Below are 24,016 nucleotides of genomic sequence, written 5' to 3'. Positions count from 1 at the left end.
AACAAAGTCTCTCTTATCATAACGTTGATTCTTTGACTGTGGGTTATCAAGATCAACAGCAGGTTCAATTTCTACATCATTATCATTACTAGGTTGAGCATCATCATGAACATCTTCATTAATGTTATCACTAGGCTCATGTTCATTACCAGATTGTGTTTCAGCAACAGAAATAGAAATATCATTTGGATTCTCAGGTGGTTCAGCAATAGGTTCACTAGAAGCATGCAAAGTCTTATCATTTTTCTTTTTCTTCCTTTTAGAAGGACTAGGTGCATCTATATTATTTCTCGGAGAATCTTGTTCAATTCTCTTAGGATGTCCTTCAGGATACAAAGGTTCCTGAGTCATCTTACCAGTTCTAGTAGCCACTCTAACAGCATAGTCATTATTCTTACTATTTAATTCATTGAGCAAATCATTTTGAGCTTTAAGTACTTGTTATACTTGAGTGGTGACCATAGAAGCATGTTTGCTAATGAGTTTAAGTTCACCCTTAACATTAGCCATGTAATTACTCAAGTGTTCAATCATATAAGCATTTTGTTTTAATTGTCTACCAAAATAAGCATTAAAATCTTCTTGCTTAACCATAAAGTTATCAAATTCATCCAAACATTGGCTAGCAAACTTAGTAGGAGGGATTTCAGCTTTATCATATCTATAGAGAGAATTTACCTTTACTACCTGTGTCGGGTTATCAAGACCATGTGTTTCTTCAATAGGTGAGGGATTAAGATCATATATTTCTTCAACAGGCGGTAAATTTAGACCATGTATTTCTTCAATAGGAGGTAAATTCTTAACATCTTCAGCTTTAATACCTTTTTCTTTCATAGATTTCTTTGCCTCTTGCATATCTTCAGGACTGAGAAATAGAACACCTCTTTTCTTCGGAGTTGGTTTAGGAATAGGCTTAGGAGTTGGCTCAGGAAGTGTCCAATTATTTTCATTTGTCAACATATTATTCAATAGAATTTCAGCTTCATCCGGTGTTCTTTCCCTGAAAACAGAACCATCACAACTATCCAGGTAATCTCTGGAAGCATCGGTTAGTCCATTATAAAAGATATCAAGTATTTCATTTTTCTTAAGAGGATGATCAGGCAAAGCATTAAGTAATTGGAGAAGCCTCCCCCAAGCTTGTGGGAGACTCTCTTCTTTAGTTTGCACAAAGTTATATATTTCCCTTAAGGCAGCTTGTTTCTTATGAGCAGGGAAATATTTAGCAGAGAAGTAATAAATCATATCCTGGGGACTACGCACACAAGCAGGATGAAGAGAATTAAACCATATCTTAGCATCACCCTTTAATGAGAACGGAAATATTTTAAGGATATAAAGGTAGCGAGATTTCTCATCATTAGTGAACAGGGTGGCTATATCATTTAATTTAGTGAGATGTGCCACAACAGTTTCAGATTCATAGTCATAAAAAGGATCAGATTCAACCAAAGTAATTATATCAGGATCAACAGAGAATTCATAATCCTTATCAGTAACACGGATAGGTGAAGTAGCATAAGCAGGATCATATTTCATTCTAGCATTCAGAGTTTTTTGTTTAAGCTTAGCTAATAATTTCTTAAGATCACTTCTATCATTGCAAGAAAGAAAGTCTCTTTTAGTTTCTTCATCCATAACATAGCCCTCACGCACAATAGGCAATTCATATTTATTAGGAGAGCCTTCATCATCACTATCATCAATATTATCAGTTTCAATAATTTCATTCTCTCTAGACCTAGCAAGTTGTTCATCAAGAAATTCACCAAGCGGCACAGTAGTATCATGCATAGCAGAAGTGGCATCATCAATAACATGCGACATATCAGAATGAATAGCAGAAGCAGGTTTAGGTGTCGCAAGCTTACTCAAAACAGAAGGTGAATCAAGTGCAGAGCTAGATGGCAGTTCCTTACCTCCCCTCGTAGTTGAGGGATAAATTGTTGTTTTTGCGTCTTTCAAGTTCTTCATAGTGACCAGCAGATATAAATCCCAAGTGACTCAAAGAATAGAGCTATGCTCCCCGGCAACGGCGCCAGAAAATAGTCTTGATAACCCACAAGTATAGGGGATCGCAACAGTTTTCGAGGGTAGAGTATTCAACCCAAATTTATTGATTCGACACAAGGGGAGCCAAAGAATATTCTCAAGTATTAGCAGTTGAGTTGTCAATTCAACCACACCTGGATAACTTAATATCTGCAGCAAAGTATTTAGTAGCAAAGTAATATGGAAGTAACGGTAACAATAGCAAAAGTAATATTTTTGGGTTTTGTAGTGATTGTAACAGTAGCAACGGAAAAAGTAAATAAGCGAAGAACAATATGTGAAAAGCTCGTAGGCATTGGATCAGTGATGGAGAATTATGCCGGATGCGGTTCATCATGTAACAGTCATAACATAGGGTGACACAGAACTAGCTCCAATTCATCAATGTAATGTAGGCATGTATTCCGAATATAGTCATACGTGCTTATGGAAAAGAACTTGCATGACATCTTTTGTCCTACCCTCCCGTGGCAGCGGGGTCCTAATGGAAACTAAGGGATATTAAGGCCTCCTTTTAATAGAGTATCGGACCAAAGCATTAACACATGGTGAATACATGAACTCCTCAAACTACGGTCATCACCGAGAGTGGTCCCGATTATTGTCACTTCGGGGTTGCCGGATCATAACACATAGTAGGTGACTATAGACTTGCAAGATAGGATCAAGAACTCACATATATTCATGAAAATATAATAGGTTCAGATCTGAAATCATGGCACTCGGGCCCTAGTGACAAGCATTAAGCATAGCAAAGTCATAGCAACATCAATCTCAGAACATAGTGGATACTAGGGATCAGACCCTAACAAAACTAACTCGATTACATGATAAATCTCATCCAACCCATCACCGTGCAGCAAGCCTACGATGGAATTACTCACGCACGGCGGTGAGCATCATGAAATTGGTGATGGAGGATGGTTGATGATGATGACGGCGACGGATTCCCCTGTCCGAAGCCCCGAACGGACTCCAGATCAGCCCTCCCAAGAGGTTTTAGGGCTTGGCGGCGGCTCTGTATCGTAAAACGCGATGAATCCTTCTCTCTGATTTTTTTCTCCCCGAACACGAATATATGGAGTTGGAGTTGAGGTCGGTGGAGCGTCAGGGGGGCCACGAGGCAGGGGGGCGCGCCCTTGTGGACAGGGTGTGGGCCCCCTGACGTGGATTCTTCTTCCAGTATTTTTAATATTTTCCAAAAATATGTTCCGTGGAGTTTCAGGTCATTCTGAGAACTTTTGTTTCTGCACATAAATAACACCATGGCAAATTCTGCTGAAAACAGCGTCAGTCCGGGTTAGTTCCATTCAAATCATGCAAGTTAGAGTCCAAATCAAGGGCAAAAGTGTTTGGAAAAGTAAATACGACGGAGACATATCACCTCTTTACTCGTTCCGTAATGCATCATCCCGCAACTAACTCATTAGTCACATTGCTTGCAAGGCTTATAGTGATGTGCATTACCGAGAGGGCCCAGAGATACCTCTCCATAACACAGAGTGACAAATCCTAATCTCGATCTATGCCAACCCAACAAACACCATCGGAGACACCCTGTAGAGCATCTTTATAATCACCCAGTTACGTTGTGACGTTTGATAGCACACTAAGTGTTCCTCCGGTATTCGGGAGTTGCATAATCTCATAGTCATAGGAACATGTATAAGTCATGAAGAAAGCAATAGCAATAAACTAAACGATCATAGTGCTAAGCTAACGGATGGGTCAAGTCAATCACATCATTCACTGATGATGTGATCCCGTTCATCAAATGACAACACATGTCTATGGCTAGGAAACTTAACCATCTTTGATTCAACGAGCTAGTCAAAGTAGATGCATACTAGTGACACTCTGTTTGTCTATGTATTCACACATGTACTAAGTTTCCGGTTAATACAATTCTAGCATGAATAATAAACATTTATCATGATGTAAGGAAATATAAATAACAACTTTATTATTGCCTATAGGGCATATTTCCTTCAAAGAGATGGTGACACAAGTGTAGTATGGATAGTAGATATAGGTTTTTGTAATCTGAAAATATAAAATAGCAAGGTAGCAAGTGATAAAACAAAGCACAAACGGTATTGCAATGCTTGAAAATAAGGCCTAGTGTTTATACTTTCACTAGTGCAATCTCTCAACAGTGCTAATATAATTGAATCCTATAACAATCCCTCAACGTGCGACAAACAATCACTCCATAGTTCTTATCTAGCGGAGAACATAAGATGAAATTGTTGTAGGGTACGAAACCACCTCAAAGTTATCTTTTTCGATCAATCTATTGAGCCATCCCTATAAGTGTCACAAACAACCCTAGAGTCCGTACTAAAATAACACCATATGATACACATCAACCAACTCTAATGTCACCTAGATACTCCAATGTCACCACAAGTATCCGTGAGTTGATTATACGATATGCATCAAACAACTTCAGATTCATAATATTCAATCCAACACAAAGAACTTCAAAGAGTGCCCCAAGGTTTCTACCGGAGAAAGAAGGACGAAAACGTGCACCAACCAGTATGCATAGATTACCCCAATGTCACCGCGGGAATCTGCAAGTTGATTGCCAAAACATATATCAAGTGAATCAATAGAACATCCCATTGTCACCACGGGTATCCACATGCAAGACATACATCAAGTGTTCTCAAATAAAAAAAGTATTCAGTCCGATAATAGTGAAACCTCAAAGTTAAAAATTCAATTTATCACAACAAGATAGAGAGGGAGAAACACCATATGATCCAACCATATTAACAAAGCTCGCGATACATCAAGATCGTGCCAAATCAAGAACACGAGAGAGAGAGATCAAACACATAGCTACTGGTACATACCCTAAGCCCCGAGAGTGAACTACTCCCTCCTCGTCATGGAGACCGTCGGGATGATGAAGATGGCCTCCGATGATGATTTTCCCCTCCGGCATGGTGCCGGAGTAGGGCTCCAGATGGGATCTCTTTGATACAGAGGCTTGCGGCGGCGGAGTCGAAGTTCTAGGTTAACTTTCCAGAGTTTTGGTATTTATAGGAATTTTCAGAGTTGGAATCACGCGAAGAGGGGCTAAGTGGGCCCACGAGGCACTCGGGCACCATCACCCCCGGGTGCGCCCAGGTGGTGAGTGGGCCGTCGTGGCTCTTCTGGTCGTCCTACAAAGCTTCGGGGGTCTATTTTGTTCCAAAAAAACCGTCAAAAAGTTTCAGCCCATTCCAACAACTTTTATTTCTGTACAAAAAACAACACCACGGTAGTTCTGCTGAAAACAACGTCAGTCCGGGTTAGTTCCATTCAAATCATATGACTCTGCACGTGCTTATCAATTTTCTTCTGTATTACATATTCAAGAACCATAACAGTCATAACATAGAATATAAACACTTAATTATAAACTCAAAAATAAATAATACAAATATTATTGCCTTCAGGGCATATTTACAGAACAACTGGATTTTCTTTGATGAGTCATCTACATTAAAACTTATAATAACATGCATCTGGAACCATCAACTTGTATGTCATGATGAACTTTCACAACTGATGAATTCCTTTTATTTTCTACTCTATCTACTACTAGGGGCGGGAGTGATTTCATAGAAATTGATTGTTTCTAAGAAGAGAAGAAAAATAATTTGATTTGATTTTATGACAAGTTGACGATGATGGAGTGAACCTGTCTTCGCGGGGCTGAGTCGAGCCAGCTCCACTTCCCTGCCACGATACGATACCACGACGATTTCACCACAGCCGTGGAAAAACCGAGATCGGAAGGTGGTACAGCTTCTCTCAACAAAAGCACAAAACTAATACACAAAAGCCAAAACCAAATCAACGAAATCAATCGGACGCCGACGAGAAGACAGCGAAATTCTCAATCTCCGACCACCCTACCGGTCTCCGGCGATCGGCGTACCCGCGGGCCACCCTGGACAGGATCGCCGGGTGGGGGGATCTCGTCGCCCAGATCGGCCGCGCTGGGGGCGAATCACTCCCGCCACTCTCCGGCGGCGCCGCGCTCCCCCTTCTTCCAGCTCCCGCTCCCCTGGCGGAACCCTAATGCCCGCCGCCGCAGCCTCCTAGAGAACATGGACTTCGCCAGCCGCCACACCGCCGCGGCCCCGCCGGCCAACGCCGGGGCCGACGCCTCCTCCTCCGCCGTCACCGAGGAGCCCGAGTACCTCGCCAGGTACTTCGTCGTCAAGCACTCGTGGCGGGGGAGGTACCGCCGGATCCTCTGCATCGCCGCCTCGGGCGTCGTCACGCTCGACCCGACCACGCTCGCCGTCACCAACTCCTACGACTTCGCCGCAGACTTCGACCGCGCGGCGCCCGACCCCAACGGCGCCGCCGAATTCTCGCTCAGCGTCCGCTCTGACGGCAAGGGCAAGTTCAAGGCCATGCGCTTCTCCTCGCCGCTCCGCGCCGGGATCCTCACCGAGCTCCACCGCCTGCGCCCCGTGCACCCGGTTGTCGAGTTCCCCGTCCTCCACCTCCGCCGCCGCACCCAAGAGTGGGCACCCTTCGTAAGTTCTCCGCCCTTGCCCCATCGCGCCTTTCTTATCTTCTCTCCCGAGCACTATCCAGCCGTGCTACTATTCTGAATAATACTAGGTTGGAATATAATACCTACACGGTCATCAGTCGATGCTTTCATGCCCAATCCAACTTAGTTTTGGGGTATATGGTACTGATAACTGCATTACTGAAACTTCATATTTAAAGGGCTGCATCAGGTAACTAGCCAAAGAATTGTCCAGTTAGCCAAATGAGGTGGAATTGAGAAGAGGGTTATCTTATATGCCTGTACTGAAGTCAAATAGTTAGCTAGTTGTTGTTAATCCCGGCGGCAAAATCCTTGCTGATTCTCAGATTGTTATGTGGTCATTTTTTTTGGCATGGGGCTTACTTAGTTTACAAAGCTACAAATTGAAGGGATGTAAAAAAATAAATGGTCTTCGGATCGTGCCATACTTCCATCTTTTTGGTGCCGAACTTAGTTTACAAAGCTACTAATTGAAGGGGCATTAAAAATAGTGTAGCATACTTGTATAATTCTCTCTCCGTATCAAGATATAAGACATTTTTGTAGGCTAGTTTAGCCTACAAAAACGTCTTATATTTTGGTACAGAGGTAGTAGTATTTTTTCACGCAATTGGTTATCTCTCTATTTATGGACAAAATTAACAAATGAACACCAATTTTCAAACCGTGCTACAATAAATGGCTGAAAACTAAATCACTCAGTTTTCAAATTGTGCCGCAAGACCGCAATGCTAATACCAAGCATTTAAGTAGTTAATAATAAATGAACATTACTGCACTCAGTTGATGAATTGTTAGACGGGCAGCTGATTGTAGAGTACCTCTACTGTAATTTACTTACACCATGCTGTTTCAGATGAATCTACTGTTTTAAATCATCAGCTGTTTAACATCTGATGATATCTTGGTTACTGGCATTGAAAAACATTATGTAGAAAATTAAGGTCACTTCATTGGGAATTGAGCTCCTTGAAGTACACTCTGGTAATCTACGCTGGTGCTTGGACTTTAGAGATATGGATTCTCCTGCTATCTTGCTCTTGGGGGATAATTATGGGAGGAGGAGCGCTGAAGGCGGAGGGTTTGTGCTATGCCCCCTTTATGGAAGGAAGTCGAAAGCATTTATGGCTGCATCAGGCAGTACAAACACTCTGATTATATCATCTTTGGTATGCCTTTTTGTATTCTTCTTTGTTAGTTGTTTCATTGCCTGTTACAAGTTGATGTAGCATTCTAATGCCAGTTATCTTTCAGACAAAAACTGCCAAGTCAGCAATTGGACTATCACTCTCCATTGACAATTCTCAGTCAATGACAGCTGCTGACTTCATAGCAAGGAGAGGTGAATATTGTATATCTGGTGATGATGAATTTTACTTGTGCTGCCGTTTTGTTGGGGATATTGAGTAGATTTTTAGGTGACTATTGTTTATGATGATGAGGGAAGGGGAGCCTTTGGCGCAGTGGTAAAGCTGCTGCCTTGTGACCATTGTTAAGCTTCATGCACTAGCCAACGCAACCAAAAGTCCGAACTGATGTGAAGGGCTAGTGCAATCCACATATACTGTAACACCCCCTCTCACGTGTGACGGGGAAGACAAGTCAACACGTGCAACTGAAAGAGAGCGACGGCACGCGAAACTCACGTATGACTCAAGAGGCCTCTGCGTGGACACAAAGGGGGGCTATAAGCAATTTTTTTTTAAAAAATTGCGAAAATCAGGACTTGAACTCAAGACCATAGCTCCGATACCATGTTAAGCTTCATGCACTAGCCAACGCAACCGAAAGTCCGAACTGATGGAAAGGGCTAGTGCAATCCACATATACTGTAACAACCATGAGGTCACGGGTTCAAGTCCTGGAAACAGCCTCTTACAGAAATGTAGGGAAAGGCTGTGTACAATAGACCCAAAGTGGTCGGACCCTTCCCCGGACCCTGCGCAAGCGGGAGCTACATGCACCGGGCTGCCCTTTTATTGTTTATGATGATGAGGCTGCACATATTAATGCTTATATAAAGTTTTCAATACATTTTTTCAGTATACAGCTTCAATATCAATATAAAACAAACAGACTCAGCGAAATAGCACCAAGTTTCAGATTGGTACATAAAATTCACATCTATCTCATGTATTAGTTTCAAGTTTATCTACAATGTCATCAAATCTACATCTGCCTCATGCAACAAAGGAGTAAAACTTGAACTGATGTTCTCTGTGTTCCCTGTGGCTATCATCTCACTTGATTTTCATTTTAGCTAATGAGGCAGTTGGAGCTGCTGAAACTCGGCATGGAGAATGGTCAGTAATAAGATTACGTCCTGCTGCACATGGCACTGCCTGTATTGAGAGCTTGAGTTTGGGTGTTGGACCACGGGGAGGACTTGGAGAACAGGGTGATTCTGTTTCTCGGCAGCTCGTTCTTACAAACACATCACTTGTGGAAAGGCGCCCTGAGAATTATGAGGTAGCCATTTTTTTATTTTTTATTTTTGTATAAATCATTCACACTGAAACTTTTGATAGCATATGCACATGCTGCAAGTATGCTGCCATTGGCAAATCAGCTTTCAATAAATGGTAGTCTTGAGTACAAGGTCTAAGGGCACTTACATCAATTGTGGATATGTTTCTATTAGATTGCTTGTTCTTTCTTTCTGCTATGACTTTGGTGTGGTAGGCTTCTTACTTGGTTGCCCTGTATCTTATCTTTCCAGGCTACTATTGTCCGGCCTCTATCAGCAGTAAGTGCCCTTGTACGATTTGCAGAAGAGCCGCAGATGTTTGCATTCGAATTCAATGATGGTTGCCCGATTCATGTAAGTAGTATGCAATATAATATAATAGCCTCTAAGCCCAATGCCAGGAACGCCTTCTAATTGTCTTCTGTTTCTCACTCAGGTATATGCAAGTACGTCCCGTGATAATTTAATTGCAACAGTTGTTGATGTTTTACAAACCCAGGTATCACTTCTTTGATCTTTCTCGACTTTGCACCACTTGAGGTTAACAGAGTTGATATAATGTTTTGTGGAGGTGGAAAATTGTACTAGTTCTACCCTGATATATTCCAATACTCAGATTTACGGTCCTTAGCAAGCTTGAAGTGACTTGTACTTTTTGCTCATCTAAGTCAATACTTTCCAATGAAAATAGAGACATACATCCTGGTTAGAATTTAGTTTGCGGTTCCAAGTCACTATCTGAAGGGGAGCCTTGGCGCAGTGCTAAAGCTGTTCCCTTGTGACCATGTGGTCACGGGTTCAAGTCCTGGGAACAGCCTCTTGCAGAAATGCAGGGAAAGGCTGTGTACAAAAGACCCAGAGTGGTCGGACCCTTCCCCGGACCCTGCGCAAGCGGGAGCTACATGCACTGGGCTGCCCTTTTTTTTCCAAGTCACTATCTCCAGTCGTGCCTGATTAGCTGTATGAAGAGTACAGTTTCTTCGTGTGTACGTGTTACATATTCACAATATACAGCTTAGCAATTACTGAGTGTAAACACCAAAGTGCTTTCTAGGCACTAGAAGTGCAGTGAAACAAAACGCATGGATATGTACCACACCTGGCCCCATTACATATACACTTAATCTCACAAGCACAGTGTAAGTTCACACACAGTGTAAGTTCACATGTCGTGTATAGTTACTGATCACCTAATGTGGTGGTGTTACATGAAAGAAATCACTCTGAGGACTGCATAACTACTTGGTCAACATTAAAGCAATTCAACTGTCATGTAGCTCTGTTCTGTACTAAATTGATTTATCTTTTTCTCGTGCCCATGACATGAGTTTCTTCTACAGTTATACTCCTCTAGCATAGATCACTACCACATGCTTAGAATGCATAGTACAATTCAGCCTTCCTTTCTTATCAGTTGATGTTCGTCTTGCATGTGTTTGTCTACTATGCTCACCTTGATCTCTGCGTCCAAGCATTCTCTTTATTTTAATCTCCTTGTTGCTTGCAGAGGCAATGTGCAATTCCAGTGCTGCCAAGGTTGACTATGCCTGGTCATCGTATAGATCCACCTTGTGGGGTTGCCCATCTTCAGATACCTCAAAATGCTACTGTTGATATGGAAGCTGCTAACATGTACGTAAAACATTTAGCTGTGGTCGCGAAAGAGGCTGTAGCTTCATCTGACACTGTTCCGGGAGCAAAAATCAGATTATGGCGTAGAATAAGGGAGTTTAATGCATGTATACCATATACCGGAGTGCCCATCAATATTGAAGTGCCTGAGGTGGTCCTAATGGCTTTAATTAGTCTTCTTCCAGCCACCCCGCAAAATCTTCCTGCTGATGCTCCACCTCTTCCGCCTCCATCACCAAAAGCAGCAGCAACAATAATGGGGTTCGTTGCATGCTTACGGAGGCTACTTACATCAAGAAGTGTGTCATCACATGTGATGGCATTTCCTGTTGCTGTTGGGAGAATAATGGGTTTGCTTAGGAATGGCTCAGAGGGAGTGGCAGCTGAGGCTGCTGGGCTTGTGGCTATGCTAATTGGTGGTGGTCCTGGTGATACATCGATGTTGATGGATACGAGGGGAGAATCCCATGCTACCTACATGCATGCAAAGTCTGTACTGTTTGCACAACCGATCTATGTTCCAGTCCTTGTTAGCAGATTGAAGCCATTATCAGTTTCACCATTACTTTCTCTGTCTGTTGTGGAAATCCTTGAAGCTATGCTTTGTGATCCCCATGGTGAAACAACCCAACATGCTACATTTGTTGAGTTACTACGTCAAGTTGCTGGTTTGCGCCGTCGGTTGTTTGCCTTATTTGCGCACCCTGCTGAAAGTGTAAGAGAGACCATTTCAGTTATTATGCGTACAATCGCTGAGGAAGATGCAATAGCAGCAGAGTCTATGCGTGATGCTGCCTTGAAGGATGGTGCGCTTCTGAGGCATTTGTTAAATGCTTTCTTCTTCCCTGCCGGTGAGCGGCGTGATGTTAGTCGGCAGCTTGTTGCTCTGTGGGCCGATTCTTATCAACCTGCGCTGGATTTGCTGTCCAGAATACTTCCTCCTGGACTTGTTGCTTATCTTCATACGAGGTCAGATGAAGATTCTCAGAACCAGTATGACGAAGTACCGCTAAGCAGAAGGCAGAAGCGGATACTTCAGCAGAGGAGGGCTCTTGGTGGTAAGAACATGGAAACACCAGAACAAGGAATGCCCCCCAATAGTGTTGATGATGCAGATTTCTTCAGGCACACCAGTGTGGGTCCTTATGGAGGAGCAGATGTCAATCAGAGGCATGCCGGCCAGTACTCAACCGTCCACACCCCTTCTCCTGCTATGAGTATTGACCCTTCTCATGCAGTTCCACATGGTGCTGTACCTCAGTCTGTTTCTGAAAATCATCAACTTGGAACACCACAGCTGGATTCACACACTTATTCAGTGGACCCCACTGCTAATGGTGACCTTATTGAGTCCTCACATTCAGATTTCTCAGTACCTGCACAGATTGTGGTGGAAAACACTCCTGTGGGATCTGGCAGGCTACTATGTAATTGGTTTGGATTTTGGAGAGCATTTGGTCTAGATCACAATAGAGCAGATTTGATATGGAATGAACGCACAAGGCAAGAATTAAGGGAAGCGTTGCAAACTGAAGTTCATAACCTTGATGTTGAGAAAGAAAGAACCGATGATATTGACCCTGGAAGTTCGGTAAGTGAGGATGATGGTGGTAGTGACACCTTACCGCGAATTTCATGGAACTATGCTGAATTTTTTGTCAGCTACCCTAGCTTGTCTAAAGAAGTCTGTGTTGGGCAATATTACTTACGGTTGCTGCTTGAAAGTGGAAGTAATTACCGAGCACAGGATTTTCCACTACGTGACCCTGTTGCTTTTTTTAGAGCTCTGTACCATCGTTTCTTGTGTGATGCGGATGTTGGTCTAACTGTGGATGGTGCAGTTCCTGATGAACTGGGTTCGTCTGATGATTGGTGTGACATGGGAAGGTTGGATGGGTTTGGTGGGGGTGGAGGTTCCTCAGTAAGAGAGCTTTGTTCAAGGGCAATGGCTATAGTTTATGAGCAACATTACAAAGTTATTGGGCCTTTTGATGGCACAGCACATATTACAGTTCTCTTAGACAGAACAGATGATAGGGCTTTAAGACACCGATTGCTACTTCTGTTAAAGGTTGGTTGTGCTACACCATGACCTCCCCTTTAGTTTTGTTTTTTCTTTCCCATCTTATCATCTGGTAAGATTACATAAGATGCACTAGATATGAAAACATCAATGAGCTTTATTCACATGGAGTTTTCCTGGCCACATCAGTATCATCCATAATACCTTTAGATACCCGTAGAACAGTGAACGTGGGCAATAATTTTATACAATCTTATCAAGATCAATTATCAATAGGTTATTTGCTGATGTGGCGCGTCTTTTCCATGCTGATAAATTTCACTTCTTTGGTTTCCCCTCTTTTTGTAGGCCTTCATGAATGACCTTTCAAATGTTGAAGCATGTGTTCTTGTTGGAGGCTGTGTTTTGGCTGTTGATTTGTTAACTGTTGCTCATGAAGCATCTGAGCGGACAGCTATTCCTCTACAGTCTAATCTCATTGCATCAACCGCATTTATGGAGCCTTCAAAAGAGTGGATGTATATTGACAACGATGGTACAAAAGTTGGTCCACTTGAAAAGGATGCTATTAGAAGGCTGTGGTCAAAGAAGTCAATTGATTGGACAACAAAATGTTGGGCCTCCAGTATGTCTGACTGGAAAAGATTACGTGACATTCGAGAGCTGCGTTGGGCACTTTCTGTTAGGACACCTGTTCTGACTTCTAGTCAGGTATTCAGTCTGCAGCTTTATGATCATGTGCACTCATGCGGCCCACATGCAATTTTTCTGTACCGTCGTTGATTCATGAAAATGTATTTCTGTACGCAGATTGCGGATGCTGCCTTGTCTATATTGCATAGTATGGCATCTGCACATTCTGATCTTGATGATGCGGGAGAGATAGTGACCCCAACTCCTAGGGTGAAACGTATATTGTCAAGTCCAAGATGCCTTCCTCATGTTGCTCAGGTGTTTTTTAGCTTAAGTTTGCTTTGTTTTTCTATAATCAGTGGATACTACTTTGTAGCTATCCTGTTTATACTGTTGATCATACAGGTGCATGATATGGGGAATTTATTCCCATAAAATACTAACATACCCCTTAATCCGCAACTAGGATACAGATAGGAACATGTTTGATAAACATAATCTAAACAGCGAAGTGTGCAGATGAAGTAACAATCCCAGAACATGCCAGCAGACTATAAATCCCTAGTTAACCTGTTAGCGTGGTTATCACCGTTACTGATCTAGCATTTGTTTTTATGATAAGCTGTTGTCGTACCAGTAAACCTCATGCTTATATTGTGATAAATTGATTTAACTCTTCAGTTATTCTGTTGACTTATTTTTCATGACTTCTGGAATCATTTTATCAATCAAACACTGATGAAACAAAACATTTTGAAATTATATATAGGCCATGCTTACTGGGGAACCAAGCATTGTTGAAGTATCTGCCTCTTTTCTTAAGGCTATTGTCACAAGAAACCCCAAAGCTATGATTCGATTATATAGTACTGGTGCCTTTTACTTTGCATTGGCATACCCTGGTTCAAACCTTCTATCAATCGCACAACTTTTTTCGGCCACGCATACTCATCAAGCCTTTCATGGCGGTGAAGAGGCTGCAGTATCTTCATCATTGCCTTTGGCAAAGCGCAGTGTACTAGGTGGACTGCTCCCAGAATCACTGCTGTATGTCTTAGAACGTAGTGGTCCTTCTGCTTTTGCTGCCGCAATGGTGTCTGATTCTGACACACCAGAGATTATATGGACCCACAAAATGAGGGCAGAACATCTTATCCGCCAGGTATTTTGCCTGTAGCCTTCATTGCTATTTTTTAAGACATTTGCTTTGAAATTTCTGGATTTTAATCTTACTTTCAAATACTTTTTTGCGTTCTACTTGTTTTCTTAGGTTCTGCAGCATCTCGGTGATTTTTCTCAGAAATTGGCTCAACATTGCCATTCATTGTATGATTATGCTCCTATGCCACCTGTGACCTACCCGAATCTGAAAGATGAGATGTGGTGCCATCGTTACTACCTTCGGAACCTATGTGATGAAATCAGGTTTCCTAACTGGCCCATTGTTGAACACGTAGAGTTTTTGCAGTCACTACTGGCAATGTGGCGTGAAGAGTTAACTCGCCGTCCAATGGATTTGTCTGAAGAAGAAGCCTGCAAGATACTGGAGATTACTCTCGATGATCTTGTAATTGGCGAGAAGGGTAGTAGCAAAAAGTCATCCGAGTTAAATCTGGCCAGTTTGGCAAAAAATATTGAAAACATCGACGAAGAGAAGCTTAAGCGCCAATACCGGAAGCTGGCAATAAAATACCACCCAGACAAGAACCCTGAGGGAAGAGAAAAGTTTGTTGCTGTGCAAAAGGCTTACGAGCGATTGCAGGTATTCCATTGTTTCTATGACTGTTGACACCATGCCACCTTTGGTATGCTTGATTTCTTATAGTTAAATTAATTAATTAAATTGGAGGCACCATAAATAAAATGATAGACGGGTTAGTTATATGGAGTTATAACTGGATCATTTTTAGTATAGAGTAATTTTTCGAGGAGGATTGCTAGCAACATAAAATGAGTGTAGTAAATCTCAGGTTATCCTTTCTTAGGAAGTAGATGCTTCTTTTTTTCTTAGCTTTAAGTTTTCTCCTGTGGAAGATCTCTAAATCTAAATTATAATTGTGTATGGAAAAGCATTTGCTTGTTGAATTTGATTAAGCTGTTCTCCATGTTTTGCCTTCTCTTTTTGTTTCTTATTCTTATTTGGTCCGTCCTTTTCTTTTATTGGGGTAACTGTATGAGCAGATTTCTTCTGTGCACTTCACAAATCATTTTCCACCTTGTAACATTCGCCCTACAAATTGGAGTAAGGCAAAAGGGAACATGTGAGGAAATATTGAGTACTGTTAAGATTATTCCCACAGTGTTTGACTATTGACATCGAGCCCTTTTAAAGATATTTACTGTGAATGTAATATCTATGCATGCAGGCAAGTATGCAAGGATTGCAGGGACCACAGCTCTGGAGGCTGATACTCTTACTTAAGGCACAGTGTATCTTGTACAAGAGATATGGACATGTCTTGGAACCATTCAAATATGCTGGCTATCCTATGTTGCTAAATGCAGTTACTGTAGACAAGGATGATAGCAATTTCCTTTCATCTGATAGAGCCCCTCTTTTGATAGCCGCTTCAGAGCTGATTTGGCTGACGTAAGCTAAAAAAACTTAGTTTAGCTATGTTTATATATTTTTCCAGAAACTGTTTATTTTCATTGCCTCTCATGTTCTTCTCATCTGCTGCCAGATGTTCATCATCTTCACTAAATGGAGAAGAGCTTATACGAGACAGCGGTATCCCGTTGTTGGCAACACTGCTTTCACGTTGCATGTGCATCGTTCAGCCCACAACTCCGGCACATGAACCAGCGGCTAAAATAGTCACCAATATAATGCACACATTTTCAGCGCTCAGCCTGTTTGAGTCAGGAAGAGTTGAGATTCTTACGTTTGCTGGCCTTGTTGAGGACATTGTGCACTGTACAGAACTTGAATTTGTTCCATCGGCTGTGGATGCTGCTCTGCAGACAGCTGCTAATGTTTCAGTTTCATCTGAACTGCAAAATGCTCTGCTTGCCGCTGGCTTTTTATGGTACTGCCCTGCCATCTTTTTGCTATTGCTATTATAATATGATGATTCCCTCCTCTCTCTAAAAGAAAAGAAGCTATAGTAACATGGAGTTAGTACTGAACGAATTCTGTACATATTATACTTGACTGAATCAAATTGACATATACATTAGCAAAAAAGTAGGTAATGTGAAGCCATAGCAGTGACATATCAATTCAAATGTTTTTGCAGGTTTGTCTTGCCCTTACTGCTTCAATACGATTCAACAGCAGAAGAGAATGAGACAAATGAATCACATGGTGTTGGGGCAAGGGTGCAGATTGCCAAAAATCTTCATGCAGTACATGCAGCTCAGGCTTTGTCAAAGCTTTGTGGTCTTGGTGGTGACGGAATATCAAGCCCATCTAACTTTCCTGCTTTCAATACATTAAGAGCACTTCTTACTCCCAAGCTTGCTGACATGCTGAGAAACCGGCCACCCAAAGATCTATTATCAAATCTGAATTCAAACTTGGAGTCACCAGAGGTAATAGGTTCTCTGTTCAATTGTATATTAGGCAATTTGCTAAGCTTACTACTTTACTATTATTATTACTGGCACATAATCCATGCACACGTGCATACACCTCACTGGACTTAGTGAATTCCATGACAGTGGATCTAGCTTCAAGGATGTAGCAAGAGCAGTTTCATAGTCTTACTTAGTCTCTAGTCCCGACTTGATATTAATTAGCTATGGAAGTGATGTTCTCTACGGGTATAAACAGAAGCACACTCTGAGTAGTGATGCTGTTGTTTATTTAATCAACCATGCAATTGCTTCATAGGGAGCAATTATAAACTACTAACTCCGTTCAAAAATATAAGATGTTTTAGATATTTCAACATGGACTACATACGGACTGAAATGAGTGACCAAACCCACTAAAACGTGTATATATACATCCAATTCAGAAAAAAAGTTAGAATATTTAATATTTGTGAACGGAGGGAGTATTTCACTACTTATGTACTACGCCAGTTCGCAAATGGACGACTTCCTTGAGTGTATGCTGTTAAACTTCTCTACATTTAACTTGTAATATTTTTTAGATTGGTTAAGTAAAAACAATATTATAAATGTCATGAAAATTATTTCCATAATATGACAATTTGATAGTTTGTACTAAAATATTCGTATGGAAAGTAGTGGCCAAAATTGCATCTTGGAGACTATGAAAGGTAATCTAATTACTAATGGAAGGAGTAACTTTCCAAAAATCTACTACAGTTTGGTTCTATATATATCTGATGATGGCTTCACTAATTTACATATTTTGTTGCTTTAAGTGAGCAATTGCAAGCTGCTTTTCATGAACACGTTTCAGAGATTATTATACGACAATCTACTACTGTTTAGTTGTATGTGTAGACTTGATTTTTATAGCTTAAGAACTTTTTCTTGCTGTAGATCATATGGAATTCTTCAACCAGAGGAGAGCTCCTCAAATTTGTAGATCAGCAGCGAACTAGCCAAGGTCCCGATGGTTCGTACGATTTGACAGAATCAGAGTCTTTCAACTATGAAGCTTTGTCAAAAGAATTGAATGTTGGTGATGTCTACTTGAGAGTTTACAACAATCAACCAGATTATGAAATAAGTGATCAGGAAGGATTTTGCATTGCTCTTCTTAAGTTTATAGCAGGTCTAGTGCAAAAGTGGAATTCCATAAATTCGGAGGAAAATATGACGCATGAACATGATTCGGTTATTGATACATCTACTGAAAATGGTGGAGCCAGTGATTCAACTAATGAAGGAAAAGAGGATAATTCATTTGAAAAAGGCGGTAAATATGAAACTGGCGGAGATTGTGAAGTTATTACAAACCTCAGAAGTGGGTTAACATCGCTTCAGGTACTCTTTTAGAACAGGTTTCTCAAGTTTTCTGTGTATGCTGCTCATTTTCTGACTCTTTTTTTCATTCTTTTTTGCTACAGAATCTTCTGACAAGTAATCCAGGCTTGGCTGCTGTTTTTGCTTCCAAGGAACGATTGACACCTCTATTTGAATGCCTTGCGCTGCCTGTTCCTCCTGAAAGCAATATTCCACAAATTTGTTTAAGTGTTCTTTCTCTCTTGACAAAGCATGCTCCTTGTTTGGAGGCCATGGTCGCAGAAAGGACGAGTCTCATTTTGCTATTTCAGATACTACACTGCAATCCTTCTTGTAGGGATGGGGCGCTTGCTGTCCTCTATTCTTTGGCCAGCACGCCAGAGTTGGCCTGGGCTGCTGCCAAGCATGGTGGTGTAGTGTACATTCTCGAACTTATGTTACCCCTTCAAGGTGACAATCTCTATGTTGGCATTTTTTTGCTACATTTAGATATTTATATGAGGCTATGGTGTTGTTGCTATTTCAGAAACTAATGTGTATTTTACACGTTTCACATTCTTCATGCTCTTGCTGTTTTGTTGGCACCAGCTGTTATTTGATGAGCAATAGTATGTTTAATTAATCGATTTTTTAAAATGTAGTGTGAACTTCTCACCAGTATCTTGCACTGATCCACCACCTTTAAGTTTCCTATGTGTTTATCAAACTTTGTTCTATTTTTAACTTATTACCGTTCACATTGGTTTTTTCATGTTTAACTACCACTAGTTTAGAGATCTAATTATGCACAACATATTACTCACTTAGTTTATATCATGTAGAGGAAATCCCTATGCAGCAAAGAGCTGCAGCTGCATCCTTATTGGGCAAACTCGCTGGGCAGCCGATGCATGGTCCCAGGGTGGCCATCACACTTGCTAGATTCTTGCCCGATGGTTTGGTTTCTGCAATTAGAGATGGACCTGGTGAAGCTGTTGTTTCATCTCTTGAACAGACAACAGAAACTCCTGAACTTGTATGGACACCTGCAATGGCAGCTTCTCTTTCTGCGCAGCTGTCTACCATGGCGGCAGACCTTTACCAAGAGCAGATGAAAGGACGTCTTGTTGATTGGGATGTGCCGGAACAACCATCTGGCCAACATGTAATGAAGGATGAACCACAGGTATAGTGCTTGTTCTAGAATCATTCTGGTATCTGCATTTCATAACATTGGCTTAGGTATTATCATGCTGTGCAAATTTCAGGTTGGTGGAATATATGTGAGACTTTTCCTAAAGGATCCCAAGTTTCCACTGAGAAACCCTAAAAGATTCCTTGAAGGGCTCCTAGATCAGTATGTTTCTTCAGTTGCTGCTACCCACTATGAAGCAAATGCAGTTGATCCAGAACTTCCTTTGCTGCTTTCTGCCGCACTTGTTTCTTTGTTGCGTGTTCATCCGGCACTTGCAGACCATGTTGGTTACCTAGGTTATGTTCCAAAGCTAGTTGCAGCTATGGCTTATGAGGGAAGAAGGGAGACTATGGCATCTGGACAGGACACAAGTAGAGCGCAAGCAGAACCTATTGAGCACGATAACTCTGATGGTGTCCCTGAGACCACTGTGCAGACTCCACAAGAGAGGGTTCGCCTTAGTTGTTTGCGAGTACTACATCAGCTGGCGTCTAGCACCACTTGTGCTGAAGCTATGGCGGCAACAAGTGCAGGAACTCCTCAGGTATTAAATTATAATGAACTTATTTGTGTTTGTTATGACTCTTGAGGGGAACATTGCATATTGAACTTTTTTGTAGCATCTTTTTTGCTGATACAGCGGCATGGCCACTAATGTAATTTGACTTCATCTGAAAACGTTTGGTGACAAAGCTTGATAATACTAAGTTCAGTGTGAACCTTGGTGTTTAAAGAAATTATGACTGAAAATTCCTTTTCTGGCGTCACTTCAATAATAACTATTTATCTCTTAAATTTACAAGATGTTTGCCTTTATAGTTTGAAAGTATATTCTGTAGAACTTATGGGGGGAGAAGCCAGAAGAGGAAATCCAATATGATTGGCGTAGCACATCTTTTCATAAATGGCATCTAAGGGCCCATCGTGATCTATTTCTTGAACTACCTTGCAGGTTGTTGCACTGCTTATGAAAGCAATTGGATGGCAAGGTGGAAGTATACTGGCATTAGAGACACTAAAGCGTGTTGTTGGCGCTGGTAATCGAGCTAGAGACGCGCTTGTTGCACAAGGGTTAAAGTAAGCTGCTCCAGTTTAGCTATAGGTCTTTAAATATAGAATAGAATATTCCATTTCCCAAATACTCCCTCCGTAAAGAAATGTAAGAGCGTTTAGATCACTAAAGTAGTGATCTGAACGCTCTTATATTTCTTTACGGAGGAGCGTTTAGATCACTAAAGTAGTGATCTAAACGCTCTTATATTTCTTTACGGAGGGAGTATCATTTAATTTCGCAAATTTGAAGTGGCCTTCAACAATCACTATTGAATGCTTTGATGCTATATATTGTTAGAGGGCAGACTTGCGTGAATATGCAACTTTAAAGGATGCACCTGGTAATTTATGAAACATTTGCATTTAGTGGGTTCCATTTATGTTGAAAACCTTTCTGATCAAAACTTATTCAATATAGCTATTTTTTTCTGATTGGAAAACTAGGTATTCTGCAGCATCTCAGCATCTGCCTTTACCCCATTATTTTTTGACATTTTACAGAACTAAAACATATTAACTTGTATCGTTTTTCTTCTGGTTAGACTTTGGAATACACCTTTTGTCTAAATGACCATCATTTGCAATATATTGAGACTTTTTTTGAATGAAAATGAATCCTAACCAGGACCTACCACTACCAGTGTCTACTTGCTTCATCTTGTTAGTCACTGCAGTGGTAGAGCTACTGCTTTTCAGTGAAAACAGCTCAATAATAATTATTTTTTGCTCTGTATTTACTACGAATCAAAATAGGGTTGGTCTTGTTGATGTGCTCCTTGGCATTCTTGACTGGCGAGCTGGTGGAAGGCAGGGACTCTGTAACCAAATGAAGTGGAATGAATCAGAGGCTTCAATTGGGCGTGTACTAGCAGTGGAGGTAAGCATCATATTCTGGGTAGCATTTTAGCTAAATCTTGCTATTGCACTGAGCAGTTAGATGCAATCAAAAGAGAATTGGTTTGATCATAGACAGTCTCTAGGGAGCTGATGTCCAAAGTGCATCTTCCATTTTGCTTGTTTTGGGTACTGGGTGGTATGAGTTTAAGATTGCCCTGAAATATTTGACCTGAAAATAAATCAAGTGTTTACCCAAAGAATTGGCTGAACTACATTTCGTGTCGTCAAGTCTTTAGAGCATTAGTCTCGTGACTATTGAGTAGTTAAAGCATGATATAAGAGGGTGCAATCCTTGGATCCTGTCAAGGCCTCGTTGTGGTATTTATGCATTTTAGGTTCGAGTCGTTTGAAAATTCAATTTCTTCATACTTGAATAGCCTCTACGGCTTGTGTTTTGTTGATAATATTTGATGTACTTGTTTTTCGTTTTGTTTTATCTAAACAGGTACTTCATGCTTTTGCAACGGAAGGCGCTCACTGTGCTAAAGTTCGAGAAATCCTTAATTCTTCTGATGTGAGTCTATAGAACTCTACGGCTCATATTAGCTCATGAAATTGCAGGAGTAGATCATTGATGAAGCGACTCACTCGGCAGTAAACAAGAACTCTAGTTAGTTAATTAAGATCTTTTTTCTGTCTTTCGCAGGTATGGAGCGCTTACAAAGACCAGAAACATGACCTGTTTCTTCCATCCAACGCACAAACTTCTGCTGCCGGAGTTGCAGGGCTTATTGAGAGCTCATCTTCAAGGCTCACCTATGCCCTCACGGCGGCGCCCTCGTCTCAACCCGCCCTGGTCCGTCTACCATCGTCTTCTCCTCCTCCATCGACTGGTCCTGTAAATCCTGCCAGCGGGCGGCGGCATTCGTAGCGCACAAGTTGAAAAACACGCTGATCTCAGCTTCTTGACGATGGCGTGAACATTTTGGAGTTGGTTAGCTCTTCAGAGCGACTGCAGGTGGATTGCAAGTACATAGCATGTACAGTTTTTTCTGTTACAGAGGTCGGGTGTCGTGTGCGTTTCTTGTACATGTAAAAGCACTCCTTTTTGTGAGTTTCACCTGTCCATAGAAAAAATCCGGGATGGAAATGATTGCATCGATTCGTTTCGGCTTCATGCCATGCCAATACATTGTCCTTTTCACATAAGAGGAATGAGCTGCATGGTATTTCTTTTGCCTCTCACATTTTGATGTTTGCCCAGCCACCGAAACTATTTGTCACTTGATTCTCAGATGCTTGCCTGCTCACTTGCTCTGGGCGAAGCTCAATTTGTCATCCGTGGCTTGCATATCTACTGATCAGATGGATTTCATGGGGCGTGCGGCTCACCACCTAGCCTCCCCACAGCTGCACCACCGAGCCTCTCCACACAAATGGTACATTGTCGTTGCTGCGTGCGCTGTCACGCTTTGGCACGCTCAGAATGAGTTTTCAACAAGCGCTGGTCTGCTGCCTACATCAGTACATATGTGCCCGAAATGCTCAGGCTTTGGAGCGACAGATCATAGCGCAAGGTGGAAGATAAGGGACTCTGTTGGCTTGGGCACATAAGTTGGAGTGTTGATTAGCTCGCTGTTTTACATGTTGAGTCTTGCTATACACACGATTCTTTCCGGACGATTCTAAGACGACAGGTTAAATCAGCCACACATGCGCAGGATTGACTTTGCAAGGGCCGCTGGATTGTTTGATCGTCCGCAAGTCGGCCAGGAGATGTCAGTCTGTGGAGCAGTTTCGTTACGTGTTTTAGTGCATATAAGTTGTTCCTCTTGCCCCTGCCTTCCTTTCTTTCTCTTGTGGCCCTTTTGCACCACGGTGCACATCACAAGCCTCATGTAATTGACCACTGGTCTTCAGTCTTTGCCTGTTTTGAATATATAAGATAGAAGGATCTACCTTTCATTTCGTTTTTTCAATCGCCCGACTGATCGACTGTTTCGTCGGCCTCCTCACTCTCTCGCTGCGTGGCTATGTGGCCCGGTGCGAGTCGCCTCTCTCTATCTTTCTCTACCTCGTCTCTTCTTCATGTGTCTTGCCCCATTCCCCTCCCCCCGCTCCACCTACACCGTCGCAGCGCACAAGCACTTTGTCGCTTCCTCATAGCTTTGCCTCCGGATGGCATGGATGTCCACTGCTGCGACGCGTGTCTTTATTGCGATCGGCGTGATGGTGTAGCGATCCGATCTCAAACGGTTCAGTGTCATCCCTGGATCGGTAATGCTGACACATACAATACTCGAAGGATTTATAACAGAGTAATAATCACACACTTATTACATCGAATGTCTTCAAAGAGAACTTATTACAATAAATATGGCTTAAGACCATCTAACACGATAATAGCAGAAAGCTTGAAAGATAAAGTGAGTCCATCAACTCCAACGGCATAGCTGAGTGCATGACAACGGCCTAGCGAACCTTACCCTTCGTCTGAAAAGTCTGCAACATAATACGTTGCAGCCCGAAAACGGGTCAGCACATGAAATATGCTGGCAATATAACACAGTAGAGCGATGAACGGATAAATACTATCACTATATGCATATATGGCTGGTGGAGGCTCTATGGTTATATGATTTTGCGAAAAGCCAATTTCTACAACAAAGGAATAAATTTTATTTAACTATCATG

At 41.8% G+C, this 24,016-nt stretch overlaps 1 protein-coding gene across 1 annotated transcript; it reads left to right on the top strand.

Moving 5' to 3' along the window:
- Positions 1-5,821: 5,821 nt before the first annotated feature.
- LOC123181468 (dnaJ homolog subfamily C GRV2) lies at positions 5,822-22,567 on the top strand. Its single transcript, XM_044593727.1, has 22 exons — positions 5,822-6,599; positions 7,555-7,788; positions 7,874-7,961; positions 8,880-9,088; positions 9,339-9,440; positions 9,523-9,585; positions 10,594-12,789; positions 13,090-13,452; positions 13,552-13,692; positions 14,144-14,536; positions 14,645-15,136; positions 15,741-15,964; positions 16,059-16,403; positions 16,614-16,908; positions 17,833-18,279; positions 18,363-18,708; positions 19,080-19,423; positions 19,506-19,976; positions 20,385-20,509; positions 21,239-21,362; positions 21,828-21,896; positions 22,029-22,567. Exons 1-22 carry the CDS (start codon positions 6,162-6,164, stop codon positions 22,251-22,253), a joined length of 7,734 nt encoding a protein of 2,577 aa, XP_044449662.1. The 5' UTR covers positions 5,822-6,161; the 3' UTR covers positions 22,254-22,567.
- The last annotated feature ends 1,449 nt before the right edge of the window (positions 22,568-24,016 follow it).

The sequence above is a fragment of the Triticum aestivum genome, chromosome 1D (assembly GCF_018294505.1).
Source record: "Triticum aestivum cultivar Chinese Spring chromosome 1D, IWGSC CS RefSeq v2.1, whole genome shotgun sequence".
Classification (NCBI taxonomy): Eukaryota; Viridiplantae; Streptophyta; class Magnoliopsida; order Poales; family Poaceae; genus Triticum; species Triticum aestivum.
Note: the sequence above shows the minus strand (reverse complement) of the source record. Positions and strands in the feature narration are given on the sequence as shown.